The 26,563-nt window shown below is 40.9% G+C and overlaps 1 protein-coding gene across 1 annotated transcript; it reads left to right on the forward strand.

Annotated features, from left to right (window-relative positions):
* Positions 1–783: 783 nt before the first annotated feature.
* LOC119127128 (protein crumbs homolog 1-like) lies at positions 784–26,187 on the forward strand. Its single transcript, XM_037258860.1, has 13 exons — positions 784–1,175; positions 7,098–7,793; positions 8,016–8,211; positions 9,696–9,835; positions 10,408–10,593; positions 10,663–10,776; positions 16,393–17,346; positions 17,588–18,129; positions 18,406–18,571; positions 20,769–21,630; positions 22,266–22,382; positions 22,886–23,012; positions 24,855–26,187. Exons 1-13 carry the CDS (start codon positions 1,106–1,108, stop codon positions 25,074–25,076), a joined length of 4,392 nt encoding a protein of 1,463 aa, XP_037114755.1. The 5' UTR covers positions 784–1,105; the 3' UTR covers positions 25,077–26,187.
* The last annotated feature ends 376 nt before the right edge of the window (positions 26,188–26,563 follow it).

Raw genomic sequence — 26,563 nt, forward strand, 5'->3', positions numbered from 1 at the left:
GAACTCTTTGAAAGTATTCCTTCGATTCAGAACAGAATAAGCAGGTATAGAAAGGCTTACTTTGTATTAAAGTAGCATAGTGTACATTGATGGTGTTGGCCTGGACCCTTGTGGGTCAAAATCTGGTCGATTGTGTATTGTTGCTCAAATCAATACTATTGGCCATGGGTATGTTGTTTTTTCAAATTATTGATCAATATAAAGCGTTGAAACTGGCTTTACTCTATGCCAGGGCTCAGCAACTTTGTGCCCGAAGCCCCCAAGGACCGCATGAGTAGTCCTTGACCGGTTCTAGAAATGTCTTAACAGTGATGAGACATTGTGATTTTCAAGGAATGTTTCCTAATTATTGTGAAAAAGCATTGACTTTGTGACCTATCGCCTATCAATAATTATGAATAATATTAATAGGTAATTTGAGCAAAACACCTTATTTCACAAGTGTGTATCAAACTGAAAAGTGATGGTTTTGGAAATACAATATTTCATACATCCTTTATATTCACCAACAATGACTATATTCTCATGCCTCAATTTACAACAATTACTCATTTTATTAGGTTGTATTTGGTGAGTGTTTGTGGTTGGCACACCTTGATACATAATTTGTATCTGCAAGAAAATAGACCTCTTTTTAGACACATATTCTTGTATAACATGTATATTTGATCCATACATTTATTGTTCTGCATTGCAAAGCAGTAAGAAATTTAACTAAATCTTAAAATGTCGGGCTACAACATGTCAGAGTAAGAGTGGAGGGGGAGTTGTGTTTATTAATTCCTCAGAGAGCGTGGATGGAGTTCAGTCCTGAGCGCCATTCCATGTTTTCCCACAGCCACTCTCTGCTGGGGTGATTATTCTGATTTACTCTGTCCCAGTTTGCTCCCCAGAGAGACTACTCGTGCACACATGCCACTTGCTCAAACACATACAACGTACAACAGACAATAGTGTCTAAAGTGTTCAGACATGGAAGAACTGGTCCTCATTCTCAGCTAACTTTGAACAGCATGGATGGAGCACTGCAGTGTGCTGAATGGAGAACCTGAGGAGTGACAGCGTGGTGTGACACTGACTGGAAACTTGGGCAGCCTGCTTTGCCATGGAGTTAGGAAAAGTTTGGTCCAGACATCAGAGGACGCTGCTGATCACCATGATGATGTTCAAACTAGGTAAGGCTGCGCATTTATGTACTTTAGCAAAAGTAGAATTGCTCATTCGACATAGGCTGTATTATGAAAATAAACTCCTTAGTTGAAGTCATTTTAGGTCACTTCGTGATTTTTCATCTAAGATTGGTTTCAAAATCATAAATCCCAATATCTTTAAGCATCAATGATGTATTTGATGCACCACCTCCAGACACTGCAGCATCACATTACTATAATAGTTCTAGGCCTTTTTTGGCACTGCAAAAGGCAAAATAAAGTCAGCATGCAGGCTTAACTAGTTTAGTAATAAAACTTCTAATTAGTAATATTTTGCCCTGGACTACCTAAATCAGTCCCATGGTGCATGTGTGCGGGGGTTGGCGGTGGGACTTTGCTGGGCGACCCCTCCACCTTTTGAATACCACGCTGACCCATTTTCCCCATGACCCTCATTTGTGTGCAGTGTCTGAAGCTCATTTAAACGGTGGCCAACCGAAGGCAGGGAGCTGGGTGGCATTGTTAAAGATCACCATGGTAACGAGCCGAGCGTCCGGCTGTACTGCTGCACATTTTTGTTTGTCTCAGTGTTAAATGGGGGTGGTGATGGGAATTAAGTCGCATGGCTAATGACCTGGCACCTTCAGCTATGAAGGAATTAAGGATGAATAAACCCTAGAAATGTCTGATTATTTTAAGTGCACAAGAGTACTGCGTAAAAAAAAAAAACAGTTTGCCTGGATACGCATACGAAAAACATGCATCACATTGAACAAAAGCCTTGAGGAAAGAGCCTGCTAAACACAAGCCTCCTTATGGCTACCATCTGCAGATGACTCAGTCAAGCACAGGTGCATTAGATCCTTTCAGTATAAAATTCTGACTAATCCAAGTTGAATGTGTTCTGAAGAAAAAAGATAAATAAATGACATACTGGTGGATCCAAGGTGAATGTCCATAAACATCTGTACTATGCTAAAAAAATAGCAGAAACAGCTAATGTAAAAAATTGTTGATATTTTTCCAAGTTATGTAAATCCGAAATTGTTGAAGGTGAATTAACTGCACGTTGCCACGTGTGTTGTGTAAATCGATATGGAATTACATAGACTGTGCAATTTACACAAGGAACAAAAGCATGCATGCCACTGTCTGACTCAATGTGCAAGCATGACCGATACAGAGTATTTGCGCATTTTTGGATAAAGCAAAGCAGCCACCTGCTGGGGAGACTTTGGAGCAGCACAAAGCTGAACCCAGAAGTTCTGCCAGTGTCTGATGATATAAAAAGGCTCAGAGCTCAACTTGTTGGCTGGGGGGGCTTCCCCCTGTCTGTGACTCATTGCACAACTGCTTTCTCTGTCTATGCATCATGGCTCTGATTCCATTGCTGTGACTGGGTACCTGGCAGGAATTCTTCGGTTGTTATGATTCACCAACATAAATATATTCAACAATGTATTGCAATTATACCTACAATGTAGAGTACGCTATCTTTAGTCCGACAAGTGCTTAGTTAAAACTGAGAATACGTATGGATGTGTAGCGCTACAGTGAAGCCCAGTAAAATGGGGATATTAACACAATTCCCGTCACCACAACGCAGTTGAAATGAAATAGACAAGCGGTGCATTACAACTACAAACAGTAAGCTTTACAGCTTCGCATCCAAATCAAGTGAACATAGTTTGTATTATATGCTTCCCACTTTTTAAGAGATCGAAAATAATGGGACAAATTTACAAATTAAACTCGTTAGTACTTGTTCCAAATCTTTTACATTCAATTATAACCTGAAGTATGGAACTCATAGACATCATCAGATGTTACCTTTCATCCCTGCCTGTACTGTCTTCAGGGCCAACTTTTCAACTAGCTTCAGTTTTTGCTTGTTCTTGGGTATTTTCCCTCCACTTTTGTCTACAGATTGTGAAATGCATGCTCAATTGGTCTAAGTCAGGTGATTCACTTGGCCATTGGATAAAATTCCACATTTTCGCCTAAAAAACTCTGGTTATTATCACAGTATGCTTCTGGACATTGCCATCCATTGAGTTCTAAAGTATTTGGCTGAATATGAGCAAACCATAAAGATAAGAGATAAAATAATTCATCCATCGTCTTTTTGTTAGCAGTCACATAATAAAAACATGGGAACCAGCTTTATTGGTAGCCATAGCTATACCACCACCACTGATGCAGTTGTGCTGTATGTGGCAGTGATGGATTCATCTGGATGAATGGATAATACTACAAACCTAATATTCTTAAAATAAATCTAATCGAAAGATAGACATTTCAGTTTCAAAGGAGAAGCCAGCTGCCCAATTTTTGAACATACACCCAAATAGGAGAAAATGTTCCGTTCTGCACAGCAGTGCGAGGTAATCCCCGGTCAATTTAAATCTCTAGGAAGGACACAGTGTAGTCTGGACTGTGTCAGTCGCCAAACAAGTTGTACCTGCTAGCAGGGACCAGCTCTGCTGAGTGTTATCACTGTGCTGATATAGTGGTACCAGTCAGTGCCACGGATCAAGCTTGTCTCACTATAACCATGATCTACTGCGTGTTTTGTGATTCTGGGGGTTGGGCTATGTTTTGGAGGGTGCTGTTATCATCTCCTTGGAATGTGTGAGGGGTTAGTGGGGTCTGGATAGAAGGGTGTAGAGTGAGGAGATCCTTGCAGCCACTGTCAGCTCTCCTCTATCTCGAGATCAATGACATTACAAGTGGAGGAGTATAAAGTATATGTTACTGTGCCATATTGCCTTTGTACAAGTGCACAGGGTGGTCTTTAGCATCATTTAAAGATGAGTATCTCCCGGCAGTAAAGTGGAATATCAGGAGGATGTGAAGAAATGATGCAAGGTGAAGGAAATGACACAACTTTAAAGCTTCAAGCTGAGATAAGAGGGAAGAAACATAAACAATTTGACACCCTCACCAAAAGATAATTAACACACAAGGTGGCATTCAGTTCACTTGTGAAATACCGCGGCCCCACACATTCCTTCACAGCTCCCAAATTAAAACTCAATTTTAGTAGCCCTACGTCTCGTCGTGTGTCCTGCATGAGAAGTGCAGGGGAGGAGGATCTGATGGGAAGTGGCGCGGCAGATAAAGAAAGTAATAGAGAGGGGATTTTGAGTCGATGTAGTGGAAATTCATCAAAGTGTGTGTTTATCAGACGATAGAGTAAGAACTCATCTTTTCCTGTCTTTTGATGAAAGGCTTGTAGTTATGTCAATGACCACGTATTCATAGTAACCTATTTACTGAAGTAACAACCTCAGTGTACAAATCTGTGTTAAAAATATCTTAAAGTATTATTTGTGCATTTTTGATCCAATCTCAGGGTGAAAAAAGGTTTGTGTGAGTTTTTGTAGTTGTTTTTGCTATCAAATGTAAAACCTGATCAAATTGGAAAAGGTTCTTGAAAGGGTGAAATTGTTCTTGGCAGAGGTTGCTGACTCGTTTATCCGATTTTAAATTTGTATTTGCTTTTTTTCTGAAAAATGAGATTATGTGATTTGTTATTTCACAAGTTGCAAAGCCTGTTTTTTTTAAATAATTACAACTTTGCAGGTTGGAATCTCAGCTCAGGCCCTCTTGTGTGGGGTGTGCATGGGGCGTCCACGTGCAGGCATAGGATTTCTCCAGATACTTTGGTATCCTCCCAAATTCCAAAAACAAGCATATTAGTTGAATCAAAGGCTCTGACTTGTCCATTGGTGTGACTGAATTATCTTTTGTTCATACTGCATAGTACGTGCCTGCTACAATTGACTGACTAGCAGTCCAGTCCTTCACCCCTTGTCAGCTGGGATAGAGCCCAGCTCAGTTGTGACCCTGTAAGGACAAGCAGTATACAAAACGGATGAAGGGATGAAAGGATAAAGATAGGCTCGAGACTACACCACTTTGACACATTTCCTCACAACAAGTGCCAAAATTGATTTTACCAATGTGTTAATTCAAAAGGCTGTTTTGCGTAATTGTGAAACTGTACATGACATAAATGGGCATAGTTTTGATCAGAAAATAGTAACAGTGTTCACAAGGGAATTTAAAACAGTCCAGCAAAGTGCCTGTGTTTCCATCAAATATGCACAGGTTCCTGCAGAAACATGCACCTGTTGGTGCAGGATATTAGCATGCATGTATTCTCTTGGACCAAACACTAAAAAGGTAGACATGATGTTTTTTTAATCAGTGTTTAAAGTCACCAATGCCCACAACAGTGAGATCAGTGAGGTCCACACCCCAACAGTCGGAAACAAAATGTTATATGTGTGTAACTTTCATAGACAACACAGACAGCTGCTAACTTTAACCAAGCTTCTAATATGTTTACTTTTGACACCATCTGCCTAGACTTTAAATCCTGACGAAAGATAGGCTTTTTTCCTTTCTTTACCAGATTGGTTCCTAAGCACCTCAAAAGGTCAGAGGTACAGGTAGCCCCCTATATAAGCCACATGGTAATGCAGCTTATGAGAGGAGGATGTCTATAAGTTGACCAAACATTAAGACATTCACTTACAGTAAAATCCCTAGCTCTCAAACTGCTCATTGAGAGTCGTGGAGATGAATGTAGTAGGTGCAGAGGCGTAGCCAAGCCGGGGCGAGCCGGGGCGGCGCCCCGGTTAGGACTCCCTGCGCCCCGGTTGAAAAAAAAAAAAAAAAAATCGAGCTTTTTCGATTCTTCATTTTCATGCCGTTTTTTTCTTTCGGTCTTGCGCGAATGTGCTTGCGCTATTCTATGTGCGCGATGTTATCCATTCACCGTTTGCCTCCCGGACGTTGTTTTAGCGATCAGCGAACGGCGTGGGTGATGTTCGATTTTTTTTCCTGTGGGCGTGCGCCCCTACTGGAAAAATTCCTGGCTACGCCTCTGAGTAGGTGCTTCATTCCGATGGTACGACCGTGGAAGGCTTGTTGTTTTGTGCTTTAATGGGCAACTTTTTATTTTCAACAGCCCTGCAAACAGATAGATTTATGACATTAGTCACTAGTTCGTAAAACTGTTAATGTGGAGTTTTAGTTATCTGATTAAACATGCTGAAATCGGAATGTGCTCCTGAAATTAAATTACCAGTCATTTTAGGGATAGGCGGCACGGTGGGACTGGTTAGCACGTCCGCCTCACAGTAAGGACAGTACCGGTTCGATTCCACCTCCGACCCTCCCTGTGTGGAGTTTGCATGTTCTCCCCGCGCCCACGTGGGTTTTTTCCGGGCACTCCGGTTTCCTCCCACATCCCAAAAACAGGCCAATTGAGCACTCCAAATTGCCCCTGGGTGTGAGTGCGAGTGTGGATGGTTGTTCGTCTCTGTGTGCCCTGTGATCGGCTGGGAACTGGTTCAGGGTGTCCCCCGCCTACTGCCCGATGACAGCTGGGATGGGCTCCAGCGCGCCCGCGACCCCGTGGGAACAAGCGACATAGAAAATGGATGGATGGATTTTAGGGATATTAGCACTTTGGGTAAAGTGGAATAACTATTGGATGTTTCAAAGTTGATGCTATGTGGACAAAAGACACTGAAGTTCTGAAATGGGACGGACATGCGTCAACGTTCAAGTAGTGTACAGTACAAAAATGGCTGTTTTGTGCATCTTTGTGTGCAGTGGAGAAACTCCAGACAATGGTTTTATTGGACGGTGAAGCTTGTAAAACTGTTATTAAGCAAGCTTACAGGAATACAACTTCTCATCCACACCCTAGTATTAAATGCTACTACTTATTCCTGTCTGTTTTGGCTGATTTAATATAGTAAGTCATCAAATTTCTCTTTTAGAAGAATGGAATTTGCCATGCCAACTAAAAGTGTTAAGTTCTGCTTTTGCATAGAACCTATTCTCCATAGTGCATCAATCTCTTTCATGTTGCATTGCATCCAAAGTCGAGTTATTAAATCTTCTGTATTTTTGTCATTTCATTCACAGGTCTTCTGTGTACAGCGGCAGCAGACAAGTGTCTCTCATCACCTTGTAACAATGGCGCCGCGTGTTTGGAGCATCTGGGTGACTATGTGTGCATTTGTCCTAAAGAGTCAGTGCGGTACATGGGCAAAAACTGCGACGAGTTGTATGACGCTTGTATCTTGGCACCTTGCACTAACTGCACCAGCAGTCCGGGAACTGGCAATTTCACATGCCACTGCCCGGATGGCTTCACTGGCGTCAACTGCACCGAGGATGTAGACGAGTGTGAAAGCAACCCCTGCAAAGGTGTCAGGTCGCACTGTGTCAACAGAATTGATGCCTATTCATGCCACTGTCCCCGTGGATTTGGAGGAAAATACTGTGAGTTGAATGTCACCACTTGCTCAGAGGAAACCTGCCACAATAGTGGAACCTGTATTGACATTCCTGACAGTGGACATCATTGTCAGTGTGATGCTGGATACCAAGGGGACAACTGCGAAGAAAACATCAATGAATGTGAATCTGCTCCCTGTCAAAATGGTGCCATCTGTAAAGATGGCGTCAATGCCTACCAGTGTTTCTGCGTGCCTGGATTTCAGGGCTTCCACTGCGACTTGGACATAAATGAGTGTGCCTCTCAGCCATGTCAAAATAACGGTACATGTTCGGATGAAGTGGACAATTACAGTTGTGATTGTACTGAAGGCTTCAAAGGTAGGTCAATCGGACAATAGGACACACACACACACACACAGACACACACGCACGTACGGACACACACACACACACACACACACACACACACTCTCTGACTATCTATGTATTGTCGTGCTGATCTCTATCTAATGTACTCCTGTTTGGTTTTGAATGTCTGTGTATTAAGATATATGAATTATGTCGTCAATCTCATATCTTGGCCCACTTCCATCTCTTTAGGGTTTAACTGTGAAGTAGATATCGACGAGTGTGAAGTACAACCCTGCCAGAACGGCGCTACCTGCCACGACTATATTGCCATGTACACATGTGAGTGTATGGACGGTTTCCAGGGTCAAGACTGTGAGGTCAACATTGATGAATGTGTCAGCATGCCATGTCTGAATGATGGCAGGTGCATTGATGGTGTCAACAGGTAGGATTCAAACACACACAAAAAATATACAGTTTCATTCAGTACAAAAACGTGTTGGCTCTACTTTATTCAAATGAAATTGCAGGGGTCTATAGAGTCTGTTTTATTTCTCAACAATGTGTGGAATATAGATATGCAATGTATAGTTATTTCATGACTAAAATTACGTCGAAATCCAGATAATTCAAAAGGGTTCATATACTGTTCTTACGATAATTGGTGTTATTAGTGTTGTAGTGGTTCACATGACTGACTTTTTTATTTTTGTAGTTGATATGGGGTCAAGGGCCACTCAGCACCATTTTCACATTAATCACGAAAGTGACCTAAAATTAGTCCTAAACTGGATTAATCGAATAATTCGAAGCATTTTTCATATATGGAACTACTTACGGGCGACTCGGTCGTGCACTGGTTAGCATGTCCGCCTGGTTAGCACATCCGCCTCACAGTCGGGAGGGTGTCGGTTCGATTCCACCTCCGACCCTCCCTATGTGGAGTTTGCATGTTCTCCCCGTGCCTGCGTGGGTTTTTTCCGGGCACTCCGGTTTCCTCCCACATCCCAAAAACATGCTTGGTAGGCCGATTGAGCACTCCAAATTGCCCTTAGGTGTGAGTGCGAGTGCGGATGTTTGTTCGTCTCTGTGTGCCCTGCGATTGGCTGGCAACCGGTTCAAGGTGTCCCCCGCCTACTGCCCGATGACCGCTGGGATAGGCTCCAGCATGCCCGTGACCCCCGTGGGGACAAAGTGGTACAGAAAATGGTTGGCTGGATGGAACTACTTACCGTATGTAGTGTCTGTATAACTGGACAACATTGAAATGGTAATATTAATTTTACCAACACAATTTGATGATCAGTCATATTTGTTTTACATACACCCCTTGTCATGCTAATCAAATTTTGTGTTAAGAATTAACCTAATTTCTCTCCGCCATTTTAATAAATCTAGACTAGACTGACTAGAGGTGCTGGGAATACCTAACACAGATCGACTGAGTGAGTGAGAAGGATGTCATGCAAAGTGTGTCCCATGGGAACACACGTGAATCAATTAGTTAAATACTGTAATACATCAGGGGGTGGGCGAGACCCCTTCTTTGCTCCTCTGTTTTACTGAGCCATTTTGTGCAATTCTTTGCTTCCGTGTCTGTGGGAACATTTCCTCAAAGATACTTTTTGATTAAATATGATTAGTGTATAAAAGAAGGTCCAGAAACGTATACTTTGATAAGTTTGATTTAATGTCAAAAATGATATGCACAGTCATTACTTTAATACAATAAAACATGTAAAGGGTTTTCGTCAATATATTTGATCTGAAAAATTTGTTGAATACTTTGCGTAGTTTACTTAATGGTCATCTGCTCTACCTGAGCAAAACTGAGTAGGCCTGAGTCTTTGGACACAACAGATCACATGTATACATAGGTTAGGTTGATGCCACCAGCAATTTCTACACACGTGTCTTGTTCTTCCTTAGTTACATTTGTGACTGTGAGGGGACAGGCTTTGAAGGTCACAACTGTGAGGAGGATGTTCCTGAATGCGCTTCTGATCCATGCCAGCATGGAGGCACTTGCATGGAGGGGACTAACCAGTACAAATGTCTCTGTTGGCCAGGTATACAACTTTCCATTAACTTGGATTTTTTAATAAAGCAAAATCTCAAATATACTAACATTTTCTTCTCCACATTTTCCATTATAGATAGATTCAACTTATATCAAGTTGTGACTCTAAATTCCACCACAGTTTTATGGCACAAAAACACAATATGGCATGCGAATTAAAGGATTCTAGTTAATGTGGCCTAATACCTCCGCAGATTGGCTGTTTCTCACGCATACATCGAATTCAACAATAGAATTAAATACTTAGGGGTCAGAATGGGTCAAAAGAGAAGGGTTGTGTGATTATGTGGAAACGGCAATGCAAGATTATTAACATAAGTCACCTAGAAATGAATGCAAATGTAGTAAGTGTTGCTTCCTACTCATTGTTGGGCTTTCAAACTATGTATAAACAAGGTTTTACTTTCAACCAATGTTTTGCTTTTGCTTAATTGCGTCTTGCAATCTACGAGTCTTATTTGGACATTAATTTCAATATTATAGATGAGTACATACAAATAATGCTTACCACACAGGAAGTCAGCATGGCATGATTTTGTAAACTAATTCATCTGTTTTCAGGTTACGAGGGTGAGAACTGCCAGGTCGATGAAGATGAGTGTGAGCAGTACCCGTGTGAAAATGACGGTGAATGCTTCCAGCGTTCAGAAATTGAAAACTATGGGGTACTCCCTGAACTCAGCGCAGCCAATTTTTCCTTTGAAGAAGCAGCTGGATTCATCTGTCACTGTCAACCTGGATTCACAGGTAAGCCCCCACTTCCTTTAACATTGTTTTGTCAGCAAAGTGAGATGAACAAATCTGTTGCTGTTACAGGAGAAAATTGTTCTCTGAATGTGGACGAGTGTGTATCTGCTCCATGTCAACATGGAGGAAGCTGCCAGGATTTGGTCAACTCATATCAATGTTTGTGCTCTGATGGCTTTACAGGTAGGACCTATTGTAAATCCCTTTCTCGCTGTTATAATAGTACATGTATTGAAATCATTCGACCAACAAGAGTCCTTATCAATCATTAGCTTTGTAGATTGGAGAATTGTACTAGTGTTTGCATTGTAGGGCTACTTTCACGTTGCTGAGGTGCGTGTTCAAGGATGCCAAGGGAAAAATGGTTAAAAGTTGACTGCTGTTTAAGGGTACTTCAGGCCTGCCTTCCACCCTATCGTGTGTCTGTACCACCTGGTGCCTCCTATTCGATGACATCATCACTTTTGCAGCCAAGTTTGATTGAGGATTTTGGGCTTTTCTCAAACAGCATCCTCACCTGAGGCTGGCTCGCCACTGGCTGATCAGACCTTTTGTGTATTTGGCAGCCCATAATTTCACCTGCTTTTTCAGCCCTAGCCAAGTGACTGCTTTATTTGGCACCACTGGCATGCTTTTAGTGGTCTTCCTTTGGGCCTGCCCTCTGATTCCCACCTCCTTACGTGGCCTTGGAATGGCTTGAAAGCCTCTGCAGCCCACTTCCACTAGATGTACCGTTACATTCCAGCCAGTGTGGCTTGCTTGTTTAGTTTGCTAGGTGGCATAACCACAGCCTTTTACTTTCAAATGCAGTATCGATGGCTATCAACATTCAGTTCACATGACTTTGTTAGTGTGTTCCTACCCTTCCCACCTGAACAATGGTAATGGTGCAAAGTGTTCAAATCATAACCCTTTTGCTGTATGGTCATGCACTTCAGCATTTTGTGACACGTGATTGTCATTGTATTTACCTTGAGCAAAGGTGGTCATTGCAGGGGCAGCACACTGGGGACAGATTGGATCCTCTCCTTACATCTAATACGACGTATATCAAATATAGCATCAACTAAAATCAACCATACTATACCATTTTTCTGGTCATGGATCTTTTCTGATGATGTAACCTCCATACAAACCTCACATCTCAAAGAAAGAGAAAAAAAGAGTAAATCAAGCACCAACAAAATATGACACAATATACAGGACTGTCTCAGAAAATTAGAATATTGTGATAAAGTTCTTTATTTTCTGTAATGCAATTAAAAAACAAAAATTAAATTAATAAAAGGCTTGCAATATTTCAGTTGATTTGTAATTAAATCCAGAATGTATGACTTTTTTTTTTTATTGCATTACAGAAAACAAAAAAACTTTATCACAATATTCTAATATTCTGAGACAGTCCTGTATAACAAGACATTTGTACAAGCGTGACACTGGGGCCACAGCAAACAGAAGGGGATGCATATGGTTTACAGTAGGACAAGCAGCAAAACAACAAAGCCAATAAATGGTCCCATATGTTCATCTTGGGTATTAAACAAGGACCACAAAGCAATTGTTGGAGGGGAGAGGAGATTATGATAAAGCTTCTTAGGAGACTGTTTCAAATCTGCTGAAAAACAAGGACAATGTCAAGTACGTATATGTGCAAATCTTGTATTTATATTTGTTTTTCAATAACATTTTTCAAATGATGATTTTGTACAATTGCATCATTCATGCATTTGCTCTAAAAAAAAATGGAACACTCCATGTGGAACTGAACATAATCCAATTAAATCCCATAAGTGTGTGTGCTAGACTGACTTCCCAAATGCAAGAAGTAGTCACCACATTGTCTGCTCCTGCCTGTATGCACAGCCATCCCAAAACTATCCTCTCACCTACTTGACTTAGGCTATAAAAAGTGCAAGGTGCATTATCCCCAGTGACGTGTGGCGAAGCTCAGGACTGGTGAGGCACGGACCAAGCTTATTATAGTCTGGAAACCTTAAGTACAGTTAGTTTTTATTTTGTTATGAGTTAGTTTTTTTACATTTAGTTGGTTTTAATTAGTTTTCAGGGTGGTTTTGTTCATTTCTATTAGTTTTCCTATTTCTAAAACTGTTTTAATTTAGTTTTACTTTGTTTTAGTATTAGTTTTCATTTTTACAATTTTTTTTTACCGTAAGTTGTTGTGTTGTGTGTAGTAACATTTCAACAAAAACATTACGTTAGAACATGTTGGCATTACAAGGCACAGTTTAACAGTTGACAGACTTGCAAGAGTAACAGAATTACAGTAATCGCAATGCATTATAAATAATACAAAAATAAAAATACCTAAAAATCCAAAGTTAGATGCATGCATGCATGCGCCTCAATTGAATAAATCAAATAAAGATAGGCTTCCTTGTTTGCCAAGTTGCCAACTTCTTAAGTGGACTTCCGGTTGAGAAGTATTAAACCCAGGTGTATGGTTCACAACTTTCTTTATATACTGTGTGAGATGTTTTGTTCACATCTGAACCAAAAAAATTAAACCACTTTTTATCTTTGTGTTGTGTTTCGGGCTGACTCAAATAACAAAAGCAGGGGAGCCATTCGAGCATAAACCACACGTAAACTCATCTCCTAAGAGCGATGTCATCTGGTGGCTGCTTGATGATGTTGCTTCTGTGCGACGCACATTAAGAGTCTCCAACTTGGGCAACTGTTCAACCTTTTTTTCTGGCTAGTGGCTGCACAGTAATACCAAAGGCTCACGTATTAAATCAATTCTCAAAGAAGAAAAAGAAGGACATTTTCACTACAATTCTACTTAATTTTAGTTAGTTTTGTAAATGTAGTTTCAGTTAGTTTTTGGTTTTGATTAAAAATACATGTTTGTACTTTATTTTATTTCATCAACTAAAATGTTTTTTTCAATTTTAGTTACGAATCAAGTCAAGTTTAAGTTAAGTTTATTTATCTTAATCACAGACAAGCCTCAAAGGGCTTCACATGTGCAAAATTGACAATTATTCTCAACATCCCCTGATCTTAACTCCCAGGAGGGCAAGGAAAAACTCAAAAAAACCCTCCTGGGGAAAAATAGAAAAACCTTGAGAAGCGATCTCAGATGGGAGAATCCCCCTTCCAGGATGATCAGGCTGCAATGGAAAAGAAAAAGTAGATGTCCATATTCAAAGTGAAGAGCTGCGGGAAGGTGCCCTCAATTGTCATGGCAGTGTCTGCGAGTGTGGTGATCCGCCTCAGATCCCTCATCATCTACTGTACTTTATTTTAAAAGTACAGGACTGTATTTTTTTTTAACCTTTATTTACCCAGGCAAACAATTAAGAACAAGTTCTTATTTACAACTGCGGCCTGCCTTTGAATTACAATATATTTGCATAGAATAACAGTGGGTACTGTGGTGATTTTCCCCGCATTTATTATTATTAGAATAATTTACTACTGTATTTTGGATTACAAACATGACAGTAGGATAATTATATTATGTGTACACTGCACACCAGTTTACTGTTTAAATCTGCTGTTTAACAATAATGTACCTGATTAATATGGTACTTTTCTGTAACACGCTAAAGGGCCCAGAATGGGCATATTAATTATGCACATTCAGGTAGCAGTAAACTCCATATGTAGCCACAATGACAAATGATTCGGCTCGAGCGGGAGTCGGACAGCAGGTGTTTTTGGTTACTGCAATACCCGCTCTACCTCCTGAGCCACGGCTACCCCGTATTTTAATGTTAAATCGTGTATCGTCTTGTGCTTCTACTATAACATGCACCACTAAGCAGCTGTCTGTGCCAAAATAAACAAAGTAGCAAGTTAAAGTGGACTGGCCATTTCAAGGTAGTGGCGGGAGACAAAGCAATATTGTAAAGTTTGCAAATATCTTGTGTTACGTGTAGGTGTTTGTGTCTAAACCTAGGGTAGAGAATCCTGGCCCCTTGAGATCGATATACTGCCTTTTTTCAATGTCTTCCTGCTGCAACACCCCTGATTCAACTCAGCTCATCAACAATCTCTGTAGAAACTTGCATCGATCCTGTTCATTTGAATCAGGTGTATTTGAGTAATTCCACCTCCTCAGAGGCCTTTACTACTCATAGTCCTCTTTCCCTCCCTTAAATATGGGTCTCTAAGGCCCTTTCACTTTCTGCAGAATACTATCTCATCTTACAGAAAGAAACAAAGTCAAACTATCTTTGGCCAATTCTAATGCCAGTTTGGCTCACAGTACAACCAACATGAATATTCTGTATTGCACAGTATCAAATTATGTTGTGTGGAACGCATTATATCTATGCAGTAAATTCTTGACACTAACTGGCTGTCGTGACGAAACATTCGTGGTTGACGAAACACGCAAATATGTGGCTTGAGTTGCAAAACTTGAACTTAAATCGACAAAGAAGCAAACTGTTGCGTGTTTGGCCCAGCACAAATTGATGCATACTTGCCTTAAGAGTTTAACTTGTGTCTGTTGTGAACATGACATATACACTCGCTGTACCGCAATGCTTGCCTATAACCTAACTTAATTGTCACTCACTTATGGCAAATTTCATGGATACGAATTATTATTTTTATTATTATTATTATTTTACCAGGATGCAATCTACTAACACCGTTTTTTAATTTAGTCGATCCCAATCGACATTGGGCACCGATATTAACCTCTATTTCAATACAACTGAATAAATGTGTGTGCGTGCGCTTATGTATGTGTGTGTACTTTATTTATTTTTTTTAAATTTTTATTTCTGTTGGTTTAACTAGATGGCCATTGTTGCATATCGCCATAGGCCTGTAGCATAGGCCTGTAGTGTCCCCTACTGGTCTTTTTCAGGAGAACCTGCAACTACCCGGCACCCACTGGCCAGTGCAGGGATCAGGAATGCATTCCCCTTGTCAAATACTGACAGGAGCCAGCTGGAAGCTGGCGGCTTATGACTTAGCTCGGGATGGGCTGCAGACGGTCAGGAGCGCAGGGTGTGAGGGAGGGAGGGACAGAGGGATGGAGGAGGGGTAAAAAAGAAAAGGTGGGCAGGGCTGCCCTGTAATCACTTCTGTCTGCCTGCATGGAGTATAGTGGAGGAGTAAAGACACGTTTGCTTTTTTTAATCTTATGGAGTAAAAAGACACGAAGGACGTGGTTGTGCCACTTGTGTCATCTTGCAGTGTAAGAGTGTGAGTGTCTTGGCTGTAAACTCATTGGAACATGAGAGGAAGGAGGTTACTGTTGCTGCTGCTCTGTTTTTGCTGTGGGCCATGGCGGCTGACAGGTACAGCATGGTACAGCACTTTTACTTCATGTACTGGAGCTAGAAAATGACGTGTTTGTATTAGAAGACATAACTTTGTCATACAGTATTACAAATAGTGCTCACTGGGTTTTCAATGTTTTCAAATTTGTCAAAACCTTTCTCTTGCTCTATCTCAAGTTTCTCAACCTGTGATGTTCAAAAGTTAAGCAACCAGCCCATACTACAATAATTGTATGACTGTAAAGTCAATTAGCTTTCATTATTGTAAATCTAATTTACCCAGTTATAATTTGCTCTCTCAGCTTCCTCATTTGCCAATAACAAAATAACACATTGCCTCAATCAAATCTGCTTAGAAGGCAACATACAGGCAAGCTTGTCTCTGCATCTAAATAAAGAAGTAGGCTGAGCCAGTTTCCAGCACAGCCAATGTTTGATTAGGGTTTATATGAATAAATGAACTGTGAGCATTATGAATGGATGTGAGTATATTGTTTGAATATTAATGACTCAAATGTTGGTTCTTTCAATGCAGGTGTGCATTGTGACGTGGACATTGACGAGTGTGACAGCAATCCCTGTCAGAATGGTGCCACATGTGAAGATGCTGCCAACTCTTATATATGTCACTGTCCCGAACCAGAAACTGGCCGAGAGCCATTGGGTGGGCGCAACTGCGATGTTGTTCTGGTTGGTTGTCAGCAGCACAATTGTCAGCATGATGGCATTTGCATGCCATTGCTGACAGCGTATGGCGATCATAGCTACACGTGCCTCTGTGGGCCAGGCTGGACGGGAGAACTCTGCAACACCTCTACCACCTTTTCCTTCAACTCAGAGGGCTACGTCCACATGCAGCTGCCTGTTTCTAAAAACAGAGGAAGGCAAGGTACTGATGACTACAACTATGGACTCAGTGTACAACTAAGATTCAGGAGCACTTTGCCGGACATGTTGTTGTACCATCGTGGTACCCTGGAACACTTCATCTCCCTGGAGTTAGTGCAGGGTTCCCTTCAGGCCAAGTTAAAATTTGGGAGATTGCTACAGGTTATTTATCCAGGTCCAGTCAATGACGGAGAATGGTACAGAGTCACCGTGACGATGGATGAGAGACTCGTTATGTTTGTAGAGGGACCTGGCTGTGAGGAAGGATGTCAAGTGAAAAATCTAGTGTACAACCATCTTATCTTCTTCCAGTCAAATTCCTTTCAACAGCTGTTTGTAGGAGGAGCACCAAAGGAATATTTGACACTCACGTTAAGTGGGAGGAATTTCATTGGCTGCATGGAAGACCTTCAAGTCGACTATAAACTGCTGATGCCTCAGGACCTCATGAGAGAGGATAACATGGGTTTGGAATTGGGATGTGTCAAAGAAGATGTGTGCCATGACGACCCTTGCAAACAATCTGGGTTTTGCGTGGACATGTGGGTTGTGGCCAAATGTCAGTGTCACCGGCCATACTTTGGCGAAAGATGCGAAAGAGGTGAGATTTCTAAGAGCTGTGGTCTTATACTGCCTTTTAAGATGTCTGATAAACTATCTGTAGCTGTCACTGTAACTATCAATAGCTGTGGTAATGCAGCTTCCGGCAGGTTAGCTCCTGTTTAGTTCCTAAAACAGACAAGCTACAGTTTTACTCCTATACAGCAGCCATTTAAAAGTCATTCAGACACTGCATGTACATGTACATTACTGTATAATAATTTTAAACATTGTCTTTGTAGAGTACCCATCCTGGACCTTTGGTCATGAGAACACTACAAGCTATGCAGCCTTCAACATCAAAGAAAACCATGGAGAAAATTTCACCATCTCCTTTATAATGCGCTCTCTTAAAAAAAATGGCCTTCTTCTGCAATTTCGTCGAGAGGAAAGGTCCTACCTGACGCTTTACCTGAAGGAAGCTACTGTCGCCATCTACAGCGCTTATACCACACTCTTGTCGGAGGCCAAGTTTGTCACAGATGGAAAATATAATTTGGTGATGATAAAAGTAAACTATGGCCACGTGTTCTTCCCCATAGCGGGAAACCATCGCGCCATAGGGAATGTGAGCATCGAGGCAGGGGATGTTGTGTATGTTGGAGGACTCCCTGTAGGTGAAAATGTGAATTCCTGGGGTGGAAAATTTAAGGGCTGTCTACAAGACATTCGACTGGATAACAAGCACTTGTCCTTTGTGGATTATAAAGAAGAGGTGGAGAGTTATCAGGCCACTGCAGAGAAGAATGTTCTGTCAGGATGTCAAAGTGACAATTCATGCAAGGTACTGTGCACAAATTATTAGATTAACTCACTTTTACGACAGTTTTACTGATGCTTTTAGTTTCAAGTGTGTTGCAATGTTTCCGTGCACTCTGACAGTTGAACTGTGCTGTACTGCCTCAACCTGACATTGATCTGGTTGTGAATCCCTTTGATCTGTTTGTTACGTCCTAATCTGCTCTGCAGCTTGTTCTGAACCTCTGCAGTCATCTTGGGTTAGAGATTTTGCAAGTGAGCGGCATCTAATCCACGCACCTCTCTTTGTGTTTGTACACAGAATGAGCCCTGTCTCAATGATGGAAAGTGTCAGATTACCTGGAATGATTTCAAATGTGACTGTTCCATTAACTTCTCTGGACGACTGTGCGAGAGACGTTTGTGGTGTGTCGAGAACCCTTGCTTTGAAGGAGGGCAGTGTGTCGACCTATGGGATGGTTATGAATGTGAGTAGTATTTTGTCATTAGCTTCATTCATACTTAAAGTCAACATTTAAAAAGTGTCACTTAACATTCAATGGGTCGGACAACCTACCAATCAGAGACCATATACCGTATTTTCCGGACTATAAGGCGCACCGGGCTATAAGGCGCACCTTCAATAAATGGCCCATTTTAAAACTTTGTCCATATATAAGGCGCACTGGACTATAAGGCGCACCATTAATGCATTAATTTTCTGAGACAGTCCTGTTTAGGGGCCGACCATTCGCACCGACATTCCACGAACCATTACCATTGTGAATGAACTTGTAAATATGTGACTATATCCTTTACTATATCCTTTGCAGATAGGTTGATATTGCAAATGAGAATCTGTTGTCAATTGCACGACCAGCAAAGTTAAAGATTAAAATAATAACAAATTAACAATTTTATGAAAGTTGAATTAATTTTTTATTAGATATATTAAGTTTGTTTTATTGTTGTTATTGTTGTATGAATAAGAAGGGTGATATTGGTCTTTGTGACTGCAGTAAACAGGCCAGGTTGCATCATGTCAGATTTTTAATCCAAGTCAAATCATTCTCCATTTTATCTTTTTTATTTCAACTTCAGACGCAACAAATTACTTTATAATCACAAAATAATGATCCATAGTCTTTTTGAGTCATGATTCATAGTCTTCAGCGGACCACTTACGTATGATTAATTTTATGACACAATGCTTCGGGCCAGTTTAAATTTAGACGCGGGCCGCATTTGGTCCATATATAAGGCGCATCGGACTATAAGGCGCACTGTTGGCTTTTGAGAAAATTTGAGGTTTTTAGGTGCGCCTTATAGTCCGGAAAATATGGTACATCCAGGAAAGAAATTCAAGTTGAGTTTCTTTAACATTTCATGTGAAAGACATTCTACAATGTCAGGAGTCTCAATGTAATTGCTGTCAATAGGAAATATAATTACCAGTCAGTGACACCAGAATAAGGAAAAACACATTAGAAAACAGCTCTCAGGGCTCCAGACTGCCCCTAAAATTAGACGAGTGGATGAAAAATTCACTAACGTCGTCGCCACATTACAACCCAATAACGGTGCGTGCTAAAGACTGAAGATTTATTCATCGTAGATGTTTTAGGATTCCACCAACATCAACACACTTTAGAGCACTAGCTGTGTGGTTCCCTTCATACTCGAAAAATTGGTGGTTGCAGTCACCAATGTCAGCCGCTCCTCCCCTTTGCCAACATTAGCCCGGTCATGTCGAAGCAAAGCTAATCGTGAGTGATATTTGTTTTCAATCTGTTTCTATCCCGAAACAGGAAACTATATTCACATGAGCAGCGGCACCGTTTGAACACCACTGCCATTGAGTTAACAAATTAAGTACATCATTGACATGTCAGTGCGGACATTATTCTGGGAAGTAGTAATATTAATAATGTGTGTGTAAATGACATGCTTTCATTTTAGTGAGGTTTGTAAAAAATCAAAACCATAAATGCAATTGTGAGAACTAAATATGAAATATTAACCAAGATTCAAAGTTATATTTTCCTCTGTAAGGGGCCAGTACTGCCCCTTTCAGGGCCACCACCCAAAAAGTCTTAATCAGACTATTTTCTCCCCAACAAACATCATGTGCCAAAGTGGAAAATTCCTGGACTAGTCACCAGCCAGTCAAGAGCATGCACATCGATAGACAAACATTAATGCTCACTTTAACACTGTGTGAGTGGGAACCGAGTCGGGCAAGAAAATTCTATTCAACTACAAACATTCCTGTCCATACCTACAAGCACCCACTTTGAATGTGGATCATATTTGCACTGCCGGTACAAACATTAATTTGACTTTTTTTCGTTATTAATATGTATAACTTATTTATATTTTGGGTTTATGTTGTGTTGAAACACAATAAAATGTGAACTAAAAACATTGTAATTCCTGCAAATATTTTGCAGTAACAGGGTGAAAATGAGGCGAATTGTAAAAATTTACTTTGCGAGTCAATTTACTGTGTGCACACCTGAATTTCCTTCCAGCGCTCCAAAAATTTTAAGTTGGTGCTCCGAGTAAAAATGTTAGTGTGGAGCACTGGCTCTGCCATAAAGGCCAAACTGAAGGAAGTCTGTAAAAAATGGTAAATGTTTTTGTCATTTCACAGCACGTGAACCTCATTATCTTTGCCTCCCACAGGTTTGACTCAAGCCATTTTCCAGGACAATGCTCTTGAGTATTTTGCCAACAGCTCCCTGTTGAGCCCAGTAACAAACATCATGATGGAGTTTAGAACACGCGACGACAACGGTATCTTGTTGAGGGCAGAGGACGGAGATGAAGTATTTTGTCTGGGTCTTCTTAATTCCACACTTCTTGTCAAAATGGACACTGGGACAAGTGGAGATCTGCTGGCTTTTACCAGCGACAGGACCATTGCAGATGGAGCGTGGCATCGCATCCGCTTGACCATGATCGACCCTGCACAATCAGTGTCCCGATGGTGTCTCACTGTAGATGGGCAGACAGCGGGATGTAGCCTTGGAGTTGGCGGCTTCCTCAATTTCCTTAATGATACCCAAATTTGGCTGGCAGAGAAATATTCTGGATGTTTGGGGGAAGTCCGAGTCGGTGGAGTCTACCTTCCAATTTTCAGCGTGCCAGATGCCCCTCAGACAAGTCATTTCTCCAGACTGAGTGGTCGTGAGCCAAACTTGGGATGCCAGGGTGCCCCAGTTTGTGACTCTCAGCCTTGTTTCAATGAGGGTGTGTGCCAGGACCATTTTAATGAGTTTAACTGCAGCTGCAACCCGGGGTGGTCGGGAGAACTATGTGAGGCCGAGATAAATGAATGTTCTTCTGGGCCCTGTTTCTATGGCACATGTAAAGACCTTCTGGCAGACTACCAGTGTGACTGTGAGCCTGGATATATAGGAAGAAACTGTCAGGAAGAAGTGGATAACTGTTTGGAGTTTATCTGCTTGAACGAGGGGACTTGTGTGGAAACAACAGTAACTCATACCTGTGTATGCCCTCCTCAATACTTGGGCAAACGCTGTCAGTAAGTTACTCATCTTTGCCTTATATATAGTTTTAGAGCATGTTCAACTTTGATAGCATAACAGACTTTTAAATAATCTTTATTGTTTAAGTAGCTATTCCAGTAATAACTGACTTATTACAAGGCATGTATTAATTTTTATCATTATTGCCTTATACTTGGTCATTCGATACTGTTACTTCACTTGTTAGCACCACGCTGGAAATAGTTTGATTTTCTTCATTATAGCTTAATATCTTTATATCCCTTTGCCTTCACTGGTACACTGTGGGGCACAAAAATCCAAACTGTTTTATTTTGGAAGTTGTGACGTGTATTTTTCCCGAAATTGCTGGTCAGTTTTCAAAATTGAAGTTATGCTGCTATGATAACTCTTACTCAGGCTTTACTCGATTTGGATACACGATCACTGAGTTAAAAGAAAAGATTACTGAACTCCGATCCGATCTGACGGTGGAATGATCCATCCAATCCATTTGAACAACTTTTTTACTGTACAGTCAATCCCGAGGTATTAGGACAGGCCCGCAATACGGATATCCAAAATGCGTATAATTGATGCCCAGGGAATTGCATTAGAAAAAAATACAAAGAATTAAACTATAACACCCCCCTTCTCTTTCTGTGGCCAAAAGGTGGCGATTTCCTCCAGCGGCATGTGATGCCAAAACGGAGTGCCTTAATGGAGGAGTTTGCATAGGGGGGGACACTGGTGGCAACTGCACCTGCAAGCCAGGGTACATTGGAGCCAGGTGAGCATCTCACATTCGTTACCATACACTTGCTTAATTGATCTGTACTAGTATTCTTGTAGAAAGTCACTCATCCAGTTACAGTTCCTATTCATGCTACACTGGATATTATATAGTAATGCTTCCCAGAAGATATTTCATCTTAAAAACAAACAAAAAATGTGGTGGAAATCTGATGGTAGGCAAAAATACTATAGATATAATATCTTTATAATTATTAGTAGTATATAGTATAGTATATTTTTTTATAATTTATCTCAATTTTTTTATTTTATTTTATCAGTGGAGTTGCATGGATATAATGTGTAGTCACATTCTTTTGAGTTTGCATATATGAGGTTAAAATCTGCATTTTTTTCTTCGCACGATTAAATCTCTCCAAAAATGCTGTTGAGAGAGGCTTAGATTTCTCACCATGTCAGGTCAGGAGAGTGTTTGTGAGAGCTGCTGGTGAAGGTGTGTGTCACTTTGTGTTGTATTAAAGCTCTGCTGATGTCTTTCAGGTGCGAGACAGAAATAGACGAATGTACGTCCAGTCCTTGTCTTAATGGTGCCACCTGTCTAGACAGACTCAACCACTTTCAGTGTGTATGTGTGCCAGGCTATAGTGGCACACTGTGTGAAAGCAACGTAAGTACTAATTAAATATTTACATCAATTCATTAATTATCATTACAATTACAATTCATTGATTATTTCCTGAGACGCACACGCGCACGCACGCACGCACGCACACACACACACATACACACACACACACACACACACACACACACAGCTAAGCCTCAATTTTAAGCAGAGTTTTGGATCCAGAATTTTGGAATCCCGTTATCCCCAAAAGCACATTATTTAGAAAGTCTTGGAACGGGACAAAAATTCAGAGCCATGCATACGAGTGTATCGGGAAATTGCAGTATGGAAATGCATACTAAGATTACATGATGTTTGCATTTGGGGAATAACATCATTGTCCTGGGTAGAAATTAATACCATGTAGTTTTTGTTGCGTCACCTTGTCAAGAAGAGTCAAGAAGTCTATTTGGACCAAAGCACAACGGAGCTGCCTGCCGCCTGTGCCGCAGCTCAGGTGGCAAGAGTTTGTTTTGCACTGCACACTATTGGTATGTCTTCGTTCCTGTTCAGCAGTGTCTTCCATGCGACGGACTAAGCATAAAAATATACCACCTACAGTTTAAAATCCAAATGATACCACAAGAATTGGAAATGTTAGTCCCGGTTCTACTAAATTCTGAGAGAGGGTCTGCTCGGAATGTTTCCAGAGCCTCGTCAGAATAAGAAAAGCAGGAGGTTGAATCGAACCGGCACTCCACACAGGGAGGGTCGGGGGTGGAATCAAACCGGCACCCTCCTAACTGTGAGGCGGACCTGCTAACCAGTGCTCCACCGAGCCGGCCCCATTAATGCTGTGTTCAGTGGAAATTGTTATGGTTGTCGTTGATTTGGTTTATGATTTAGTTATTGTGTGCACCTGTGCTAATTTTCCCTTGTCTCTGTGTTCCTCATTGTCTTGTCAGTTTGTTTGTATTCAGTTCGCTGCTTTCTTTCAGTCCTTGTTGGTTTGATAAGTGTCCCAGTCACATTGTCTTGTTGCTGATTGTTTCGTTACTCAGCCAAGGGGGTGAGGAAGGTTGCTTTGGTGGTCTCAATATTGCATCTCTGGTTTTTGCAGATAATGTGGTACTTTTGGCTTCATCAAGCCGCAAGGTTCAACTCTCACTGAAGTACTTTGCAGCAGCTGGAATGAAAATCAGCACCTCTAAATCATTGACCATGGTCCTCAGTCAGAAAAGAGTCGAGTGAGGTTCCTTTGCAGGATGTTAAGTTGAGAAGGTCGGTCATCCAGGAGGTAGAGTCAAACCGCTACTCATGCACCTCAAGAGGTGTCAGATAAGGTGGCTCGGGCATCTGGTTAGGTTGCGTCCTTGACGCCTCCTTAGTGAGTTGTTCGTGGCACATCCAACGGGGAGGAGGCACTGGAGATAACCATGCTGGTGAGACTCTCTCCAAGCTAGCCTGAGAACACCTTGGGATTTACCCAGAAGAGTCGGATAGAGTTGCTAGGTAGAGGCTAGTCTGGGCTTCCCTGCTGTAGCTACTGCCCCAGCCACTCGACCTTTGGATAAGTGAGAAAAAATGGATGGATGGAGGTTTAAAATTGCTACCAAAACTTAGTGATATTGTTCTCGCCGCTCAAATGGCACATTGCCTTGATGAATAACAATTTGCAGTCCTCCTCTAGGTCTATTACGTAGCTGAAATTCTTAAAATAACAAAAAAGATAATTTTAATCCGAATCAACAATCCCATTGAGGGCTAAAATCAAAATCACAGCGCTGCACTTACAGGTTGATATCCGGGAAATGTGATTGACTTGTAGTTACAACTTGATATATGGTCCTTTTAAATTTGAGAGGAGTGTATAAAAATAGGTGCCCTCATGTTGTCTTGCAGAAAAAGGCGCAATTGGAGCGGATCCCTTGGCTGGTAGTGACTATCCCCATCACCACGTTATGTGTATTAGTCGCCATCGTAGTTATCTTTTTCCTCATCATGACGGCCCGGAAGAAGCGTCAGTCAGAGGGTACCTACAGCCCCAGCTCACAGGAGGTAGCTGGAGCCAGGTTGGAGATGGGCAGCGTCCTCAAAGTGCCTCCTGAGGAGAGACTAATCTGAGACCTGCAGCCTCATATCAGTGGATGTGTGAGAGAGAATTCCAAGGCTCTGTTGTGTCCCATCCACTCAAAAAAAAGAAAAGAAAAAGTGAGTGTCTGAATGAACTAAATAACTGATGCTCCACCTTGGAAAAACTACTGATGTTGAAACTCCATGGTAAAATCTGATCAGAAGAGAGGACATGATAAAAAATGTAAAAAGACAAGCTCAGCGTTTGAAAGATTTGGACTCAACACATTTCATTTATTCATCAGCCGATGAAACCACTTTTTACATGGGTGATTTTCATATAATGTCATCAGTAACGGAAAAGACACTTGTGTTTTTTTTCTAATTTAGATATTTTTTTTATACAAAATATCTCCCATGATGATACAGCCACGATTGAAGTCCTATTTTCAAAACGTTACTGATAATAAAAAAAAATTAGGCATTCATAGTACAGGCAATCTTAACTGACAGATCAAATGATGGTGACAAATGGTGGTACATGTATACGTACACTTCTTGTAGTGATGGGAAAGTGAAGGTTACAATCTGCTTCATGAACCATTTGTATTTTTAACTCCTCTAGATACCACTGGTGATTTAAAGGAGGTTTAATAAATGACATCTCTGTGTGCTTTCAGCCCTATGTTGAACAGAGAGTGTGCTATCTACCAGGTTTAATAAACTCAACAACTGGTTCACGAAGCATCTTGAAGCCTCATTGCATAAGGAAGTCTTGAAGTCTTCTTGCATAATAGTAAAGATATAAACAGCTTCATAGAAATCCTGTGAGTGGCACATGGTCTTTCAACTTGGCAGATACAAGTGCATACATGATCCTAAAAACACATTAAAACCATCACGCTCTTGTATTTAAACAGTGCACTCATAATAGTGGTAAAGCCATGCTAAAGTTCTAACACTTTCACAAATTCATATACCTCATAAATAATGTATTTTGCTGTTTGCTGATGTGTAAATATAAAATGACTGCCAGGTGGTACTTCACCTCACAGACCCCTCTGGTGTACTGCAAAAAGATAAAGAGATATTCAATAGTGGTATTAACGATAAAATCAGTAGGCGTGAGAGTGCACTGGTAAAACAACCAAAAAAAGGATGATGCATGGTTTCATCGGCTAGAAAGAAAATGCCCTGCTGTCAGCAAAAGTGAATGAATTGCTTGGAAATATTCTGTATTTTTTTCATCTGTTTTTTAACATCCCTTGTTTCCCTTAATCTGGTTCAAAACATGTGTCCTAACCAGTCAGACAGCTATCTTTAGTTGTTGCTTATTTATTACACAATATCGGGAAAAGTTGATGTTATGTTTTACATATTTTTTAATACTGTATAATACATACATTACAGTTAATACGGTCGATCATGTTTAGTGGTAAACTGAAAGCTATGACTTTCAAACTAATAGATATTAATTGAGCTTGTGGACTGTTTTTTGTCACTAGAGTTTAAATGATTAAATCTGGCCCGGTCGACTC

Source organism: Syngnathus acus, chromosome 9 (genome assembly GCF_901709675.1).
Source record: "Syngnathus acus chromosome 9, fSynAcu1.2, whole genome shotgun sequence".
Lineage (NCBI taxonomy): Eukaryota > Metazoa > Chordata > Actinopteri > Syngnathiformes > Syngnathidae > Syngnathus > Syngnathus acus.